Below are 19,762 nucleotides of genomic sequence, written 5' to 3' on the forward strand. Positions count from 1 at the left end.
CCTAGCACGCATGAGGCACTGGGTTCGATCATCAGCACCACACATACACAAAAATATAGCTCAGGAGATATAGCTCAGTTGGTAGAGTGCTTGCCTTGTATGCACAAGGCTCTGGGTTCAATCCCCAGTTCCAAAAATAAATAAATAAATATAAAAAATTTAAAAAGAGGGTGTGAATCTAGACAGTTGTAAAGCTGAATGAGCTCCATCTCTTTCTAGTTGGGTGAGTCCTAGCAAGATGTTTTGCTCTTATAAGTCTCAGTTTCTTTATCTTTTTCTTTCCTTCCTCCTCTCTCACCTCCTCCAGACAGGGTCTCACTGTCTTCAACTCCTGGGCTCAAACAATCCTCCTGCCTTAGTTTCCTGAGTGCTAGCACTACAGGTATGTACCATCATGCCTGGTGTAACCCTGTTTCTTCATCTATAAAATGAAAACAAATCCAAGTTTTCAAGGTTCATATGAGTAACAAAAGAAAGATTACAGCTGTGGCTGGGACTCAGTGGTAGACCATTTTTGCCAAGTATGCACAAGACCATGGGTTCAATCCCCAGCAATGCATGCAAGAATCTTGAGGACATAGTGCTAAGGGAAGTAACCCAGTGTCACAGAAGGACAAATATTGCCCACTTAAATGAAGTATCTAAAATAGTCAAACTCATAGAAGCAGAGAGCTGAATGGCATTTGCCAGGGGTAAAGACAGGGAAAGTTGAGAATTTCTAATTAACTTGTATAAGTTTCCATTATGCAAGGAAAATAAGTACTAGAGATCTGCTAGAACAACAATGCAGATCTGAACAACATTGCACCTACAGTTAATAATGCCAAATGGAAATTTATTAAGAAGGTACTCTCCTGTTAAGTGTTCTTACCATAATAAAATAAATATTAAAAAAATATAAAGATGTGCCAGGTGCAGTGGTACATGCCTGTAATCCCAATGGCTCAGCAAAAGTGGGGTGTTAAGCAACTCAGTGAGACCCTGTGTAAATGAAATACAAAATAGGGCCAGGGATATGGCTCAATGGTTAAGCGCCCCTAGGTTCAATCTCTAGTACCCCCCACAAAAAAATAATAAAAAACAAAGATGTGAGGGGCTGGGATTGTGGCTCAGCGGTAGAGTGCTCGCCTAGCACATGTGAGGCCCTGGGTTCGATCCTCAGCACCACATAAGAATGAAATAAAGATAATATGTCTAACTAAACTAAAAAATAATAAATATTTTAAAAAAAAGATGTGAAAAATATTATGTGTGGTGTTATAATATGCAAGCTTTTAAAAGATGGTCTATCATGTGCGTAAAAGAAAATTATTTAAATCACATAATTATTCTTTAAAGCCTGTAACAATTTCTCATTGGGTGACAGTGAGAAAACCAACTAAGAATCTTCCCCTACTGCTAGTTTTTGAACTTGTTCAACCAACTAATCTGACTTTCTAAGTCTACCAGCACACTCCCAGTGTCTTCAGTATGATTAGAACTTCCATTCTCGATGTAGCTTTTTACAAGTTCTCAATAACAAGTCACAATTTACCAGTTAACTAAAAAGGATAAAATCATATTCTCATGGCCTATGCCTAACTTGAACTTTTTTCTTTCTTTTTTTTTGGTCTCTTGGTACTAGAGATAGAACCCAGGGACTTGAGAATGCTAGGTAAGTGCTCTACCACTGAGCTATGTGCCCAGCCCCAACCTTTTAAAATTTTTATTTTGAAATGGGGGCTTTCACTAAGTTGCCCAGGCTGGCCTCAAACTTGTGATCTTCCTGACTCAGCCTGTTGAGTGGCTAGATTATAGGCAGGTGCTGCCATGCCTGGCTACCTTGAATTTCTGTTGACTCAACTCAGAAAGTCCTCCAGAAGAAGGTCAAGACTGCTGAGTGCTCACCTGTATTTGAAGCGCAGCTTCTGAACAATGGCTTTCATCTTGTCTATCTGTTCAGGGTTGGCCATGACTTTTTCTGTAAAAGGCACTTTCCGTTTATCATCAGCATAAGGTAGGAAGACAAGCTGAAAGCCTAAAAAAAGGAGGTAGGTTTTCTGAGATTTGTTTTGTAGCTGTCTGTCTCAGCTATGTCCTGCAATACTGTGACTAGGGCCCTGCAAATCTCATTTCTCCTTTACCAGCTGACACCTGGTAGCCTATGATGCTCTGACTCCAGAGGAAGAACAGAAGGCAAGAGAGATATCCCTTCCTATATATTCAGTGCTCCTGTCTATATTGCTCCAGCAAGGAAAAACTCTGTACCTGGCACCAGAGGTACCTGGCACCAGTCCCCATCTTTTTTTTCCTGGTGCTAGCAACAGAACCCAAGAATGCTGAACATGCATTCTACCTCTGAGCTACATCCTCAGTCCCTCTCCAGTTTTTCTGATATATCTAGAACCAGCTAGAGTGCCTCCCCACTGAGGGCTAACTTCCAGCTCCTCTGAGCTTCAATGTCTTTCCTTTTTTCTCTCTACCCTCCAACACCTGGTTAAAAATAAAAAAGTGAGGGATAAAGGTTATTAGGCTGATCTTGGTAGAGTTACTGGCTGGTTCTAGAAGGATTGAAAAACCTAGACACTATAATGAATTACCCCCAGATGAAGGATCCTTGCTGGCAATGCTGACAGCATTGAGCCCACAAGAAGAAATAAGTCTCTTTCCTTCACTTGCCCTCTGGCCTCCCTCTAGCAGGTACTATTGACACAGCCTGAGAGCTACCTGGGTTTGAACAATCTCAGCCTTAGGAGCACAAACCCTAACAGGGTAAATTTGGAGTTGAGAGATAATAGCTTAAAACTGAGTATTCTAATGACCAGGATTAAAAATATATCTAATAATTACTTTATAAAGTTAATTTTATCCACATGGCTAGAGAAGGTAGACTACCATGGGCCAACTACTTTGTGCTAGGCACTTCACATCATCATCACCACCACCATCATCACCAGCACCATCATGGTGCAGGGCCTCATGCACGCTAGCCAGTAACTACATGGAACTACATCTCTCAGCCCTGGAACTTGCATAGTAACTTATTTCAGATGTAAAACAATCTTGAGGGAAAGATGTTTCAGAATTCCCATCTCTAAGATAAAGAATATAAATAGAAAGGTTAAGCTATCTGCCCTGTTGGCTAGCTAACAAGTGGCAGACATGGATCTGAAATAAAGGAAAGCAAACTTTCAGACACTCAAGCAAAAGACAAAGTCAAGCCTGACTTCAAAATCCATGTTCTTTCCACCACCACGGTGAATATATAGGAGATAAATCAAACATTAAGCATTACAAGGGGTGACAAACACAGCTTTCAATAAAGAAAAGGTGTCAGCAGTGAGGCCTTGAACTTCCGTCAGTAACCTGCAAATAGTCCAAATGTAGACAATTATCAACCCTAGCTATGGACCAGCCATGAACAGCCAGACATACTGTGCACTGTTCAACCAAACTGTAATGTGGTGGCCTCACCTGATTGCACATCGTTCACCTAAGAAACCTTAAAAATACCCGTTTCCCAGGCCTTTTTCCTGGGAACTGTGATTCAGCAGGTCTGAATCAGGACCTCAGGAGGGAATCCAAAGATGGGCAAAGTTCAGGAGCCCTGGAAATCTGTTACGTACCTGGAGGAGTCACCTGAATTTTCTGGTCATCTAGCTCTTCTTCTTGTGGCACCAAAGCCACAAAATAAGGGGGGGTGTTCTTGCGGGGTGTGTATCTGCACACTGCTAAGACCGCCTTCTCCAGACACTTGGTAAGCAGAGCACTAAACAGGGTTGAGCTCCCTAGAAAACAAAGGTCTCATGATTTCTCTTCCATTTTCTTTAAAGATATTTCCATGGGTAAAGGGTGTGGGAGCAAGAGATGAAGGAAATGTGGGGGCAACAGACGCACAGAAAGGAAAAGAATCGGGATTGGAATCCTCAAACACGCTCTTTAGGAGTGTGAATTATTAAGGTCAGTTCACTTTACTGACATTAGGCTAACAACATGAGCTCCAAACACTAAGGAAAACTTAATCAGGTCCAAACTGGGGGTGGGAGGGTTGGGGGCTTCCTACTGAACAAAGGAACAGAGGTCTGGAAAGAACCAGTACACATAATGGCAGAGTTCACATCATCTTTTTTTTTTTTCCTTTTTTGTGAGGGGGTGGGGTACCAAGGATTGAACTCAAGGGCACTCAACCACTAAGCCACATCCCCAGCCCTATTTTGTATTTTCTTTAGAGACAGGGTCTCCCTGAGTTGCTTAGTGTCTTCCTTTTGCTGAGGCTGGCCTTGAACTCATGATCCTCCTGCCTCAGCCTCCCAAGTTGCTGGGATTACAGGAGTGCATCGCCGTGCCCAGCCACATCATCTTTAATGGCCACTAACAGAGAAAAGGCTGTGGGACCTTTTGAGTTTTTTTGCTCTCGTCTGATGCCTCAAATAATTCCAAAGGAAAATGTTTTAAAAATCTTCAATTTCATAGCCCCTCCTGGATTTTCACAATACATGTCAATATACTAAGGGTTCTGAAAAAAAATCTCTTTAACTTTGTTTAGTCCCAGATATCCAAAATTTGAACATAAAACACTTCCAAAATATCCCATTAACATCTCTATACAGTGTCCAAGCAGTACCCGTTCAGGAAATGCGGCTCAATAAACTGTGTCCTGTGTCAGAGTCCTTCATTTATTCTTGGCCTATGCTACTTACCGTTTACCAGGGACTCCTCAGGGTAAACGAACAGGGAGGGCCGCAGGTAATGGTGCTTTTTCAGCATTAGCAAGGGCTTAAAGCCAAGGAGAATCAAACCTGGCTCATCAAACCGCTTCAGCTCTTCCGTTTCCTCTTTCTCTAGTACAATCTGACGACTCCCATAGGTCTACAGGAAAGAAGCATAGAGGCTACATGAAAATGCAAACTGGTGCACAGGACACTAGCAAGTTAAAGTCAGCTCTCTTTAAGCAAGAAGATGGCTTACCAGTGCATCTCTTCTTACAACAGGGAATTAGTATTTACTGAGTGACTGCCAGGTACTCTGGTTTGTCATCTAATTTATGTTCTGTAGCAATCCCAGGAAGTAAATGTTAAAAACTAAGCAAGGGCCGGACACAATGGCACACATCTGTAATCCCAGTGGCTTGGGAGGCTAAGGGCAGGAGGATCATGATTTCAAAGCCAGCCTCAGCAAATGTGAGACACTAAGCAACTCAGTGAGACCCTGTCTCTAAATAAAATACAAAATACGGCTGGGGATGTGGCTCGATGGTTGAGTGTCCCTGAATTCAATCCCCAGTACCCCCAAAAAAATTAAAATTAAAACAACTGAGCAAGGGCAATGGATTTAGCTCAGTAGTATAGCACTTGCCTAGCACTTAAGAAACCTTAGGTTCCACCCCAGCACTGCAAATTGTTCAACCAATGAGTAAACTAAAGCCCAATGGTTGGGTAACATTCCAGGTTATACAACTGCATTGGGCTTTAAATCCAGATCTTTCCAATGCCAAAGGCCGTATTCTTCAGGTATTTATTCCTTCCCTTACTTAACATGAACTGAGCTCCCAGCCTCAACCCTGACATATAAAGGTACTAGGTTAGGTCTCAATGTGGAAGGCAGACACATGATTTAAAAAAAAAAAAAAAAGGATGACTCATTCAATTTTAATTTTCAACGTCAAATCCTTCTATAGATTGAATATAGGTGAGAAGATGAGGAAGGACAATGTTTTGTAATCTAGTTCAGGTTCAGAAAGGCAGATGTGTGTCATTTCAAAGTAAGGGAAATGTTTTAATAGTCTAGCAAAAAGAAATTCTCTTTAAAAAAGTCCACCTCATATGTAACATGTCACTAATTTCTCATCTCCCTAGTTAACTAGGAAACACTTTCTGCCATTGTACTTTATCAGGGAATTAGACTGTTAGTGCAGCATGTGCTCAGTGGTCAAGAGCCGAAGCTTCCACTGCCACTTCTTACCAATACTGGGGCTGTTTAACTCCCTAGCTCTCAGGATCTCACTGATTCATATGCCATAGTTCCAAAGTGTAATAACTCTTGTCTTTTTCTTTTCTTTTTTGCAGTGTTAGGGATTGAACTCAGGGCCTGGTACGTGTTAGGCAAAAGCTCTAACACTGAACTACATCTTCAGCCCTGATTCTTTTTTTTTATTTTTTGATTTTATTTTAGTTGTAGTTGGACACAATACCTTTATTTTATTTTTATGTGGTGCTGAGGATCAAACCCAGGGCCCCGCATGTTCTAGGTGAGTATTCTACCGCTGAGCTACAACCCCAGCCCCCAGCCCTGATTCTTAAAATATCTTTTTTTTTTTTTTATTTTTTTTTTTTTATTTTTTTTTTTAGTTTTCGGCGGACACAACATCTTTGTTTGTATGTGGTGCTGAGGATCGAACCCGGGCCGCACGCATGCCAGGCGAGCGCGCTACCGCTTGAGCCACATCCCCAGCCCCTTAAAATATCTTTTTTTAAAATATTTTTTTAGTTGTAGATGGACACAATATCTTTTAAAAAAATATTTATTTTTTAGTTATACACAATACCTTTATTTTGTTTATTTATTTTTATGTGATGCTGAGGATCGAACCCAGGGCCTCACGCCTGTGAGACAAGCACTCTACCACTGAGTTACAACCCCAGCCCCAATATCTTAAATAGAAAGACACACACATGGAAGTAATTTAACTGGTTAGGCTAATTACTGTCTTCCCTCCCTGTTAACTCTTCAACAGGAGAAAATTTGGTAAGAAAGCACATCTACAGGGCTGGGGATGTGACTCAAGCGGTAGTGCGCTCGCCTGGCATGCGTGCGGCCCGGGTTCGATCCTCAGCACCACATATAAACAAAGATGTTGTGTCCACCAAGAACTAAAAAATAAATATTAAAAAATTCTCTCTCTCTCTCAAAAAAAAAAAAAAAAAAAAAAAAAGCACATCTACATACCTGAGATCTCTTGGTATCACTAGGCAGGAGCAAACTGCCTGTATTTACATTAAATGTCCGGGTCTTGGTTTTCACTGGTTCATTTGTTTCCCGATAGAGCCTTATTGGAAAAGGCTTGTTAGCCTTCTGGACCAAGTTATAAATGCCTACAGTGAGTGCTATATCCTTGTTGAGCTTAAACTTTAACCTGAGAGAAAAAATGAAAGCATGGACTCAAAGACTGTGTATAAAACCAGGCATGGTAGCCCATGCCTATAATCCTGGCAGTTTAGGAGGCTGGGACAGGAGGATTGCAATTTCAAGGCCTGACTCAACAACTTCTTTTTTTTTTTTTGTTCCAGGGATTGAACTCTACAGGGCTTAACCACTGGGTCACACTAGGTCACATCCCCAACTTGATTTATTTTTTATTTTGGGACAGGGTCTCACTAGGTTGCTTACAGCCTCTTTGATGTTTCTGAGGCTGACTTCAAACCTGTGATCCTCCTGCCTCAGCCTCCCGAGCCACTGGAATTACAGGCATTAGCCACCACGTCTGGTTCAGCCTCAGAAACTTAGTGAGACCCTAACCAACTTAGAAAGACTCTTTTCCAAATAAAAAATTTTAAAAAACAGGTTAGGATGTAGCTCAGGGGTAAAGTGGTAAAACACCCCTGGGTTCAATACCCAGTATCAAAAAAAAAAAAAAGATTATATATTTTCCCATCTGCAATTCCTTCAAGACATTTAAATTTCAATTTGCTTTATTCACCACAGTAACCCTAAGCAAGTTCTTAATGCATTTTAATAATACAATGGAGGGCTGGGGATGTGGCTCAAGCGGTAGCGCGCTCGCCTGGCATGCGTGCGACCCGGGTTCGATCCTCAGCACCACATACAAACAAAGATGTTATGTCTGCCGAAAACTAAAAAATAAATATTAAAAAATTCTCTCTCTTTAAAAAAAAATAATACAATGGAATTTGATATAATATCATCTCAATGTCCACCACAAAAATTAGTTTCAAAGTATATTAACTACTTAGAATAATGACAAAGAATGTACTACTGGAAACAGGGATGTAACTCAGTAATAGAATATGTCCCTAGCATGCACAGGACCCTGAGTTTGATCCCCAACACTCAAAAAAAAAAAAAAAAAAAAACAATGTCGGTAAACTCAAAAATTACCAAGTGTTATGTCCTATATTGAAAAGCCAGTCTAAAAGGAAGCCTGGGGCAGCGTCAGGTAGCTCAGTGGAAGAACACCTGCCTAACATACACATGACCCTGGGTTCCATTTCCAGCACTGCAAAAAAAAAGGCAAACAAAAGAGGCATTCTCCTTAGGAAGAAACACTGAGAAGCCCCTAGCATTAATATCAAGACTCTTCAAAAGAAGACAATCCAACAGTCTGGTTCCTATTGGACTCAAGTTTACAAGAAATCAGAATAATACAGTTTTGTTGTCTTTTGGTACTGAGGATTCAACCCAGGGCCTTGTGCATGCTAGACAAGCACTCAACCACTGAGCTACATCCCCAGCCCTTTTTATGTTTTCCTTTGAGACAGAGTTTTGCTAAGTTGCTCAGCTGGCCTCAAACTTGAGATCCTCCTGCCCCAGCCTATAAGCAGTTAGGATTATAGGCATGGGCCACCATGACCGACTAAATTAAGACAATTTTTTTTGTTTGTGTCTGTGGTACTGAGGTTTGAACCAAGGGATGCTTTACCACTGAGCTACATCCTCAGTCCTTTTTATTTTTTTAATGATTTTTTTTTAAGCTGTAGTTGGACACCATATCTTTATTTATTTTTATGTGGTGCTGAGAATCGAACCCAGTGCCTTGCAGTGCTAGGTGAGTGCTCTATCGCTGAGCCACAACTCTAGCCTCCTTTTTATTTTTTTGTTTTAAGATAAGGTCTTGCTACATTGCTGAGGCTGGCCTCAAACTTGGGATACTCCTGCCTCAGCCTCTAGAATATACACTTTTAACAATGATGATAACAAACATTTATTGAGGTTTTGCTCCATATAACCTGTTTGATACATTTTGTTTTCCATTTATTCCTCAAAATAATCTAATGAGTTGGGTGTTACTACCATCACCAACACAGAAGAAAGCAAAGAGTGTATTAGTGAGTATAGCTGAGGATTCACTTAGGCACAAGGAAATGGAGGACTGTGCTCTTCTGGAGAAGCAATAAGACAGTGCTATCCTCATGAAGCTGATATTTTGAAGAAACACAGCAAGACAACAGCATAGCACAGGGATGTCAAAGCAACACATTACTGGTGATTTGCTCGGGGACCTGGGGGCAGCAACCCAGGTTTAGTGCTCACCTGGACAGCACTCGCTTCCTGGTCTCCTTGGCACGAACCTTCCTCAATAGGTCTTCCAACTTGCTTGATTCCTCAAAGTGAACCCCGAGATCCTCATCCTCTGCTATGCTGATGATATCTCTGTAGAACAAGGATATATCAAAGCCCCCACGTTTCTTCAGGTGCATCAAGTCAAGGAAGATTCCTGGTACACAGACAAAAATGAGGAAGAAAAAAGAATTTTTAGTAAAATGGGATTTTTTTTTTTTTTTTTAAAGAGATGGGGATCTCACTATGTTGCCCAGGCTGGCCCCAGATTCCTGGACTCAAGCAATCTTCTGCCTCACCCTTTTGAGTAGCTGGGACTACAGGCATGCACCACCATGTCCAACTTGAAGATTCTTTTCAGTTAAATTCAAACGCTTTTAAAAGTGCCCCCCACCAAATTAGATTGATTTTAACAATTTCAGGAATTAGAGAGAAAGTGGCTAAATAAATTAGCTGTTATATTTACTTGAGACAACTTATTCAAATAACCTCATTCAAGGTAGTGTTAAAATCAAGACAAGTGCAGGATATGGTGGCCCAAGCCTGTAATCCCAGCCACTAAGGAGGCTGAGCCAGGAGAATTTCAAGTTTGAAGACATCCATGGCAACCTAGCAAGACTCTGCCTCAAAAGAAATAAAAATTAAGGGCTGGAGATGTAGCTCAGTGGTAGAACACACCTGGGTTCAAACCTCAGTTAAAAAAAAAAAAAAAAAGTCAAGATAAGCTTGCTCTGGTGGCAAGCTCAAGGGCTCTAAAGTCCTTCAGACAGTGTAGTAAGGTCATTTTCTTTATTCTTTTTTTGAGACTGGGTCCACTATGTTGCTCAGACTGGCCTCATACTCATGTGCTCAAGTGATCCTCCCACCTCAGCCTGTAGAACAGCTGGGATTGAGGACATGTGCCACCACATCTTTCTGATGTGGCCATTTTCAGTGTAATGTTACACAGGTGTCTTCCCTTGGCTTTACATTATTCTTTGACTCTGGATGGTGAAAAGCAAATGCTTGAGATCAGCTATAAAGAAAGCAATAAAATTAAGTGCCAATTTAAAAGAATAAGAAAAATGCCCACCTGTGTCTCGGAGATCGCCAGCTTTGGTCCTGGCCCGGCTGGCTTTGGCACTGTCATTGCCATGGGGGTCGTCTTCATTGGTGAACAGCATGATCCTCTTATGACTCATCTTGAACTGGACATTGCTAAAGAGGTTGGCACAGACCCACAGCACTTCACTCAATGAGTAGTCAGAACCATGGCCAATTAGATCTTGAAAATGTTTTTTTCCCTGCTGCCCCTTAAACTGGTCAAGCTCCAGCATTCGTTTTGCACCTGATTAAATCAAAGAATCAAATGGACAGAAAAACCATTAGAGTCAGTGGCCACCTTCACCACAGGGTAACAGAAAGGCCAGGGTTCCTTTCTCACTCCACAGCTGTTTACCAACAAAGACCGCTTGTAGGAAAGCAGACTCCTTAACAAGATGGAACCTGCTTCCTCCTTCATACCCCTCTTTGTTCAGGGTAGTGACATTCTCACATAAGGGAAACGCTGAGCTTAGAACATTACTGACCTGGATTATCCAACTCTTGTAAGACGTAAATATTTTTGAAATTCACTGAATTTTTGTCTTTCTCGGTACCATAGAATACCACTGCCAAGAGATCTCGATCACTGCTTATGATCTTACTGGCATATACACTCTGGACACACTGAAAAAATTAAAATTCAATGAATATTTACTTACCATTAAATTTAAGTTCTATAAGTTCCTGGCTTATAGTAGATACTTAACATGTCCTAGCTGAATTTTATACATAGCACTATAAGACATAACCCCTACTTTCAGGCAGTTCCTGAACCAGAGAGTGATGGGCATACACATCAATTTATAACAAACACAAAGTGCTATATGGATATAACAGACTTATAAGTAGTCCCTAGGTATGGGGTATAGCTCAGTGGGCTCAGCAGAGTAATTGCTTGGCATGCATGAGGCCCAGGTTCAAATCCCATCAATGCAAAAAAAATAAAATAAAATAAAAGCAGGGGGAGGGGGTGTGGAGGGGCGGGGTGGGGGATTCTGGCTCATAGAGTACACTCAAATAGTGTTTATCTCACACGTGTGAGGCACTGGGTTAAATCCTCAGCACCACATAAAAACAAATAAAACAAAACAAGGGTCTAGGGTTGGGGCTCAGCAGTAGAGCACTCACCTAGCATGTGTGACGCACTGGGTTTGATCCTCAGCACCACATAAAAATAAATAAATAAAATAAAGGTACTGTGTCCTACTACAACTAATAAAATAAAATAAAGGTATTTAAAAAAAAAAAAAAAAAAAAACCCACAAAGCAGTCCCTACTATAAAAAACCAGAGAATTATGGGGCTAGAGATGTGGATTAGCAGTAGAGCACCTGACTAGCATCTGTGAGGCCCTGGGTTCGATCCTCAGCACCACATAAAAATAAACAAATAAATAAAGGTATTGGGCTGGGGTTGTGGCTCAGTGGTAGAGCACTCGCCTAGCATGTGCGCACCCTGGGTTTGATCCTCAGCACCACATAAAAAGATAAATAAAGGTATTGTGTCCAACTACAACTAAAAAATAAATATTTAAAATAAAATAAAAGTATTGTGTCCAACTACAACTAAAAAATAAAATCTTAAAAGCCCAATAATGGATTCAGAAGATCAGAGGTGCATCCCACTGATGTCACTCACTGAGTCTGACAGGTCACCTGATCTTTTCTAAAGTATTCTGACACCAAGAAACAGTTTACATATGTAATTACAAAGCTTAAATTAACAATAAATGTATCTGACCCCAAAACAAGTCAGTAACTACAAAAAGTACACTTTGAAATAAAATTACACAATTACAGCCATCAGTGTTTCAGTCACAGGAAAAGTCTGTCCCCCATATGAACTAACATCAACATCTGGTAGATAAGGTCCTAGAAAAGTTGATCCATCTTGGGCCTGTTTAATTCTGGGGCATTAATAAAATTGTTTCTGAATCTGCAAAGCTGAATAAACCAACCATGGTGACCCCTCCATGTCCTGCCTGAGCCTCTAACTGGCCTTCCTCTAAAGCAAGACTATGCTTACATGCAAAACTTACATTACGGCTAGTCACTGACAATAACCTGCATGGCAAGTAGTTACTTCTATAAATATTTTAATCTATTTGTTCAGTAGTCTACAAGTTTTTAGAAGAATTTGGTAAAAACTCCTTTTAGATTCTAATAATTAAAAACACAAAACGAGCTGGGCATGGTAGCACATGCCTATAATCTCAGCTACCAAGAGACTTGAGGCAGGAGGATTGCAAGTTAGAGGCCAGCCTGGACATAGACCCTATCTCAAAAAAAAAAAAAAAAAAAAAAAAAGTGAGGGGTTGAGGGGTGAGCTGGGATGTAGCTCAGTGGTGGAGTGCCATGAGGCCCTGGGTTCAATTCCCTGTACAGCAAAATCTAAAAAAATTAAAAAAAAAAAACTGTGTCTGCTTTTTCAACACATATACTAAATTAAAATAATACAGAGATTAACATGGCCCTTGCACAAGGATAAAATGAGAAAACAGAATCTTAGAAAATGTTCTTTCATTGCTTGTTAACAAATATATATTATGCTTGGACTGGGGTTGTGGCTCAGTAGTAGAGCACTTGCCTAGGATGTGTGAGACACTGGGTTCGATTCTCAGCACCACATATAAATAAATAAAGACCATTGACAATTAAAAAAAAATTTTTTTAAATATATACATTGGGCTGAGGATGTGGCTCAAGCGGTAACACGCTCGCCCGGCATGCGCGGGGTGCTGGGTTCAATCCTCAGCACCACATAAAAATAAAGATGTTGTGTCCGCCAAAAACTGAAAAATAAATATTAAAAAATTCTCTCTCTCAAAAATAAAATAAACATATATATATATATATATATAAATATAAATAAATAAATATATATATATTTCCTTATTGGTGAATCTCTCATCTATTTGGAACCTAATACTACCTTTTCTTTTATGGTCTTTGGGCTTAAAGTGTTCAATGAACCCTTTGTAATTACATGTAGAATGATGAGTGCTGTCTTTCTAGGAGAGAAGGTACATAGCTTTCATAACATCCTCAAAGAGATCTGAAATCACAAAAAACATTAAAGCATCTCTCCTCAAACTGTGGCCTCTGATTCAGTAACATCAACAAGTTCCTGGAAATGCAAATTCTTTTTTGTTTTTTTTTCCCCCCAATTTTGAGGTTTGGACCTGGGCCTTGCACATGCTAGGCAAGTGCTGTATCACTGAGCTACATCCCCAAAATTGCAAAATTCTTTTTTTTTTTTGGTATGGTACTGCAGTTGAACCCAGGAGGGCTCTACCACTGAGCTACATCCCCAGTCCTCACCTTTTTTTTCCCTAAGTTGCCCAGGATGTCCCTGAACTCATGATTCTCCTGCCTCAGCCTCCGAAGCAGCTGGGATTATAAGCCTGGCTACTATTATTTCTTTTCTTTCTTTCTATAATTACAGCCATACTAGAGGGTATAAAGAGGTATCTCACTGTGGTTTGGATTCACATTCCCTAATGACTAAAGCTGTCAAACATTTTTCTTGTGCTTATTAGCCACCTGTATACCTCTGGAGAAATGGCTATTAAGTTATAAGTCCTTATCCCATGTTAAAATTGGGGTTGTCTTGTTGCTATAGTAACAGTTTTCAGCAAGTAGTATTCAATTACCAAACATCACTTGAGAGGTTAGTTTGTTTGTTTGGTAGTACTGAGGATCCAACCCATGGCCTTGTGGATACTCTACCACTGAACTACATCTACAGCCCAAAAGGACTTTTCTTCACACCATAATTGCCAGTACTTTCCTTCTTCCTTTATTGTTGAGGACCAATCAAGTCAAGATGGCGCCTGGCACTTTGCCAGGAGGAGTGGTTTGTGAAGTAATGCGAGCGAACCATTAAGATGATGAGGATTCCTTAATGACTGACTGCTGTATCTAGATGATGTTAATTAAGTTAAGCTGTGTGTAATCAGTTGGGTATATATACCTCTACTGTCTTGCAATAAAGGGGCTCCCGCTGTTTCAACCTCCACAAGTTGCTTGTCACCCCCCGGTTATTTTTGCTCAGCCAGACTGCGGCACTTTATAATCCTATATTTGAAGAAGCCCACTTCTACTATCAGGGCTAATACAAAAGGTGGGAACAATGTATTCCTACAGTCCCAAGTTCAAACCTAGAATAGAATGAGACTCATCTCCAACACTGCTACCTTTTTTTTTTGGCTGCAAATATAGGCTAATTGCTATTTAACATTCACAAACTTTTCAAAGAGTTCATGTTTTTGCAAGTGATATCATACTTTTTTGCTATTTTTTTTTTTTTGGATCAAATAAAAGGTAGTCTTGCCAGGCATGATGGCACATACCTGTAATCCCAATAACTTGGGAGACCAAGGCAGGAGGACTGCAAGTTCGAGGCCAGCTTCAGCAACTTAGCAATGCCCTAAGCAACTTAGCGAGATCCTGTCTCAAAATAAAAAAAATAAAAAAGGCCTGGGGATGTAGCTCAGTGGTAAAGTGCCCCTGGGTTCAATCACCAATATCCAAACAAAACAAAACAGGAAGATATGGGGCTGGGGTTGTGGCTCAATAGTAGGGTGCTCACCTAGCATGAGTGAGGCACTGGGTCCGAAACTCAGCACCACATAAAAAAATAAATAAATAATAAGGCATTGTGTCTACCTACAACTAAAAAAATAAGGAAAAAAAAAAAAAAGGAAGACTTACCTGGATGCTCATATCAAAAGGAGTCAATTCATCTTCACCCTGAGATTCAAACATGGCCCTGGAGGCATCAACCAAAAAAATCAAACTATCTCTTCCTGAATATTTATGTTCTCCTATGGGGAAAATAAATGGAAGGAACATTTACCCTTGTACTCATATTTAAGTTTATCATTAATATGAAACATACAGAGAAGTCCTTAAAGCAAAAGTATAACCTAATGAATTATTATAAGGTGAACATCTTTAAAATAACCATCAAGGGCTGGGGTTGGGGCTCAGTGGTAAAGTGCTTGCCTCCAATGTGTGAGGCACTGGGTTCAATTCTCAGCACCATATATAAATAAAAAATAAAGATTCATAAAAAAACCTAAAATGAATAAATAAAATTTAAAAAAATCATCAATGTCAGGAAAATCAGTCCTATTGGTCACCCCAGAAGTCCTTCATATATTCCCTCCTAATTACAATGCCCACCTCCCCACAAAGTAACCATGATCCTTACTGTTGGTAATTACTTTCTTAATTTTTCATTATAGTTTTATCATCTAAGTGTGCATCCCTAAACGTTAGTTTGACTTTCTATAAAAACATTTTGAGGGCTGGGGATATAGCTCAGTTGGTAGAGTGCTTGCCTTGCATGCAAAAGGCTCTGGGTTCAATCCCCAGCACCACAAAAATAAATAAATAAACAAACAAATAAATAAAATTGAAACAGTCTATTTTTCCTTATAATTTATTTGCTAAATAACCAAAATGCTTTGTCACATATACTATTCCATATTCTGGATTTTGCTGATTGCATTCTTTTGGTCTAGAGTAACATCTACATCTTTGGGTGTACTCTGTTGTCCTTACTAGGGACCTAGAGTGGTTTAATCAGATTCAAGTTTCCTTTTTTCAGCATGACTATATCATAAGTGATGTGCTTATTTTTTTTAAGTGGTTCTTTTTTTATATATATGACAGTAGAGGTGCTTGTTTTTTGATACTGAATATTGAACCCAGAGGTGCTTAACCACTGAGCAACATCTCTAGCCCTTTTTCTTATTTTGAGACAGGGACTCACAAAGTTATGAGGCTGGCTTTGAACTTGCAATACTCCTGCCTCAGACTCCCAAATCACTAGGATTACAGTTGTCACTTTGCGTGACTCCTTTTTTTTTTTTGAGACAGGTTCTCCCTAAGTTAATTAGAGCCTTGCTACATTGCTGAGGCTGGTCTTGAACTTTCAATCTTCCTGCCTCAGCCTCCCAAGTTACTGGGATTACAGGTATGTGCCACCATGCCCAACAGTGATGTTTTCTTTCTTTTTTTTCCATAAAAAGGTATTTGTCTAATTATCTTCCCTTTTGACATTGCTGCTGCTTAATACAATAAATTTAATTAGCCACTTTTGGAGAACAAAATGTGTGTCAAAAGCCTTAAACAAAAGTTCTACCTTGATCTGGTAAATTCTACCTCTTAGCAATCTATCTTATTAAGATAAAGAAAAACAGGGGCTGGGTTTATAGCTCAGTGGTAGAGGCCTTGTCTAGCATGTGTGAGGCACTGGGTTTGATTCTCAGCACATAGATAAATAAATAAAATAAAGGTCTGTCAACAACTAAAAAAATATTGGAAAAAAAAAATGGAAAAACTCATATACAAAATTTACTATAACATTGGGCTGGGGATGCGGCTCAGTGGTAGAATGCTGTCTGGCATGCCTGAGGCCCTGGGTTCAATCCTCATCCTTGGGGAAAAAAATGAAAAAAAATTTTAAAAATGAATTTACTATGATTTTTTTTTAATTTTTTAGTTCTCAGTGGACACAACATCTTTATTTTATTTTTATGTGGTGCTGAGGATAGAACCCAGCCCCCTGCGCATGCTAGGCGAGCGCGCTACCGCTAGAGCCACCTCCTCAGCCCATACTATGATGTTGTTTATTAAAGAAATTGAAAAATAACTAAAATGTCCAACAGGAAATTGAATCAATCAATAAATTCTAATATATTTTAAGTGAGTTATGAGGCAAGAGGATTGCAAGCAACTAAGCAAGACCCTCAGCAACTCAAGTGAGACCTGGTCTCAAAATAAGAAATAAAAAAAAATAAACCGGTTGCAGTGGCGCACACCTGTAATCCCAGCGGCTCTAGAGCTGAGATGGAGGATCTCAAGTTCAAAGCCAGCCTCAGCCAACAGCTGCCTCTAAACAAATTACAAAATAGTGCTGGGGATATGGCTCAGTGGCCGAGTGCCCCTGAGTTCAATTCTTGGTACCCTAAATAAAAATAAAAAGCACTTGGGATATAACTCAGTAGTAAAGCACCTAAAGGTTCAACCCCAGTACCACTAAACAAGAAGGTTATAACAACTAAGTACATGTGTTAAAACATGGAAAGATATAGCTATAATACAACAAGTAAAAAGGCAGAACATAAAATTTTACGCTTAAAATTTTTTTTGGAAGAAGACTGATGTAAAGTGAGAAAATGTATGTATACTATGATTACAATAATATAAAAATCAGATATGAATAAAAATGTGCATGTATGTATATTTAGAATAAATAGATTGAAAGATGCATAAAGGAGATATTCAAATTGCCAAAGAGATCCGGAATGGTGAATTAGGCCTATGAACCCAGCTACTAAGGAGGCTGAGAAGGAAAATGGCTTGAGTCTAATAATTCAAGGCCAGCCTAGGCAACAAAGCAAGACCTTGTCTCAAAAACAAACAAACAAACAAAAAGTCAAAACTATGGTAGTGGTTGGTTGTGGTATGATGACGGGTACACAGATTACAGGTTTTTTTTTTTTTTTTTTAATAAAACACTAAAATTTTCTATCCAGGAATTAAATTAACTAGTGGATTACACGTACCCTTTATTAATCTCCCTTGGCCCTATGTGTTACTGTTTTGCTTGCATACACTACTTGAATAATAAATATTGTGTTGCTTGAATACACACAGATACTCCCAAACCTGGGAGCTACCATGAAGGAATAACTCTTTTGAAACCTGCATTGCTAATGTTTACTCTTCCATTAGTGTAAGTTACTGTAGGGTGAAGGTATTTTTACACTGAGGTTCTGAGATAAATAAAACTCCTTTCTCAGGCGAGAAAGGGTCTTACCTGAGTCATGTAAGATAACAAAAGATCCCATGAATAGGGTCATTTACTGGAGCTCAAAAGGTATCAATTTACCAGTGCCCAGCAAAAATTTAAAACTAGAGATGTCTCATAGAGTAAAACCAGAATAAAGGAGAGCCTACGGTAGCTCTGCAAAGCTCAAAGGGAGAAAAGTTATTTCGGATTATTTGGGGATAAAATGGTGGGCCATCAGAAGGCAACGTCCTTGCAGGAGACAAGGCAAGGAAGGTCCGTTTTTCCACATGCAGAACGGTATTATGAGAGACCCCAGCCCAATAACCTTAGGCCCAGTAACAAATCACCAGGGCTTGCTCTAGCACCTGCACAGACGTCAGATGTATTTTTCAGAAAATCAGTTAAGTGTAACCGATTAAGAAAGGACAGGATGGTTGGGAAAGAACCCGCACGGTTGGGCAAACGGGATCATACAATGAAAAACCATACAATGAATAACAAATGGTTTTTATGTGGTTTTTCCAGGAACCTATAGTGAAAAACAAGTTTACCCTTTAAGTGACCTATATGCTGGATTCAAAAGAGCCAATGAAATACCTGTTACTGTGCTAGGAGGGAAACTGACCACTGTACCCTATAAAAGATCTGTACCCCAAAGCCCGGTGTGCCAGTTCACCGAAGCTCCGGCTGAGGTTTCGCTGAGCACCCGCAGGCGCCTGTGTATCAATAAATCGCCTCTTGCTTTTGCAGCCAGTGTCTCGCGTGCTTTTCCTTGGACAGGGAGTCGGAGGGTCTTTCAATTACATGGTAAAGTCACTTACCACCTGCTTCCGGGCTTTCCTCTTGTTCTTCCTCCTCTTCATCGCCCTCGGTTTTGTAGTAAGACTCCCACCCTGACATAATTGTTTCTGCTAAGTGAAATGAGTTCACATCAGTAACAAGAAAATTTAAAGAAAAAATATCCAGTTTTAGGCTCTTTTGAGAGCTGTTCTAAAAGCTCGGAGTTACTAGTTAATAATGTGGAGGATGGATCCCTGGCTCGAGAGCTCTCATTCGTTAGGATGCAGAGGGAAATGGACAAGGAGAGTATTCCACCAGCAGCTTCACCTTAGCTATCCCTTACGGACGCTTTAGGGCCAGTGGCAACAGCTCAGATCCGTGCGTGGGGCACACCCTTGAGGTCCCGCCTCCTGCTCCACATTTGGACTGCGGTGGTTACTCGGTTACTTAGCAGATCCACACGTCCCCGTTCCGCCCCTAAATCTTCCCCAACCCCTCTGCCAGACACGCCTAATGAGATTTCCAACGCCGGCAGGCCTCCGAGGCCGGATGCCGCCTCCCGCGGAGAAGAAGGGGAGTCCAGAGGCTGTCTCTACCCTCAGGTTTGCACACTGGCGGTGGGCGCTGCCCCACCGCAAGGCTAGCGGGGCGCTCGAGACTGGATGAAACTGGACGAGGACAGCCCAGGCCGGCGGGCAACACACTCAGAGCGCCTCCAGCCTACCTTTGCAGCAAAGAAGAGAGAAACTTTTACAGAAGGCGGGCAGCACGTACGCTCTAACTTCCGCTCGCTCCCCCAATCAACGCCTTTTACGTCATCACGC

At 40.5% G+C, this 19,762-nt stretch overlaps 1 protein-coding gene and 1 non-coding gene across 7 annotated transcripts in view; one reads left to right on the top strand and one right to left on the bottom strand.

The window, feature by feature from the left end:
- Positions 1 to 19,762, bottom strand: part of Xrcc6 (X-ray repair cross complementing 6) — a 50,829-nt gene that overhangs the window by 4,229 nt on the left and 26,838 nt on the right. Inside the window, exons 1-10 of one of the 6 annotated variants that reach the window (XM_027955907.2) lie at positions 19,663 to 19,731; positions 18,980 to 19,069; positions 15,068 to 15,180; positions 10,842 to 10,980; positions 10,346 to 10,600; positions 9,247 to 9,430; positions 6,925 to 7,111; positions 4,680 to 4,848; positions 3,606 to 3,767; positions 1,888 to 2,017 (exon numbers count right to left, since the gene is read on the bottom strand). In XM_027955907.2, the coding sequence (XP_027811708.2) occupies positions 1,888 to 2,017; positions 3,606 to 3,767; positions 4,680 to 4,848; positions 6,925 to 7,111; positions 9,247 to 9,430; positions 10,346 to 10,600; positions 10,842 to 10,980; positions 15,068 to 15,180; positions 18,980 to 19,058 (1,418 nt within the window). In that variant the 5' untranslated portion in view covers positions 19,059 to 19,069; positions 19,663 to 19,731. Of the gene's footprint in view, positions 1 to 1,887; positions 2,018 to 3,605; positions 3,768 to 4,679; positions 4,849 to 6,924; positions 7,112 to 9,246; positions 9,431 to 10,345; positions 10,601 to 10,841; positions 10,981 to 15,067; positions 15,181 to 18,979; positions 19,070 to 19,265; positions 19,412 to 19,662; positions 19,732 to 19,762 lie in introns of those variants that run through there. The other 5 variants (XM_027920749.2, XM_071609441.1, XM_027955177.3 and 2 more) reach the window with 5 other exon arrangements.
- On the top strand, positions 12,771 to 12,872 carry LOC114088805 (U6 spliceosomal RNA). Its single transcript, XR_003582064.1, has one exon. It is a non-coding gene; the product is annotated as a U6 spliceosomal RNA (small nuclear RNA).

Source organism: Marmota flaviventris, chromosome 3 (assembly GCF_047511675.1).
Source record: "Marmota flaviventris isolate mMarFla1 chromosome 3, mMarFla1.hap1, whole genome shotgun sequence".
NCBI classification, from domain to species: domain Eukaryota; kingdom Metazoa; phylum Chordata; class Mammalia; order Rodentia; family Sciuridae; genus Marmota; species Marmota flaviventris.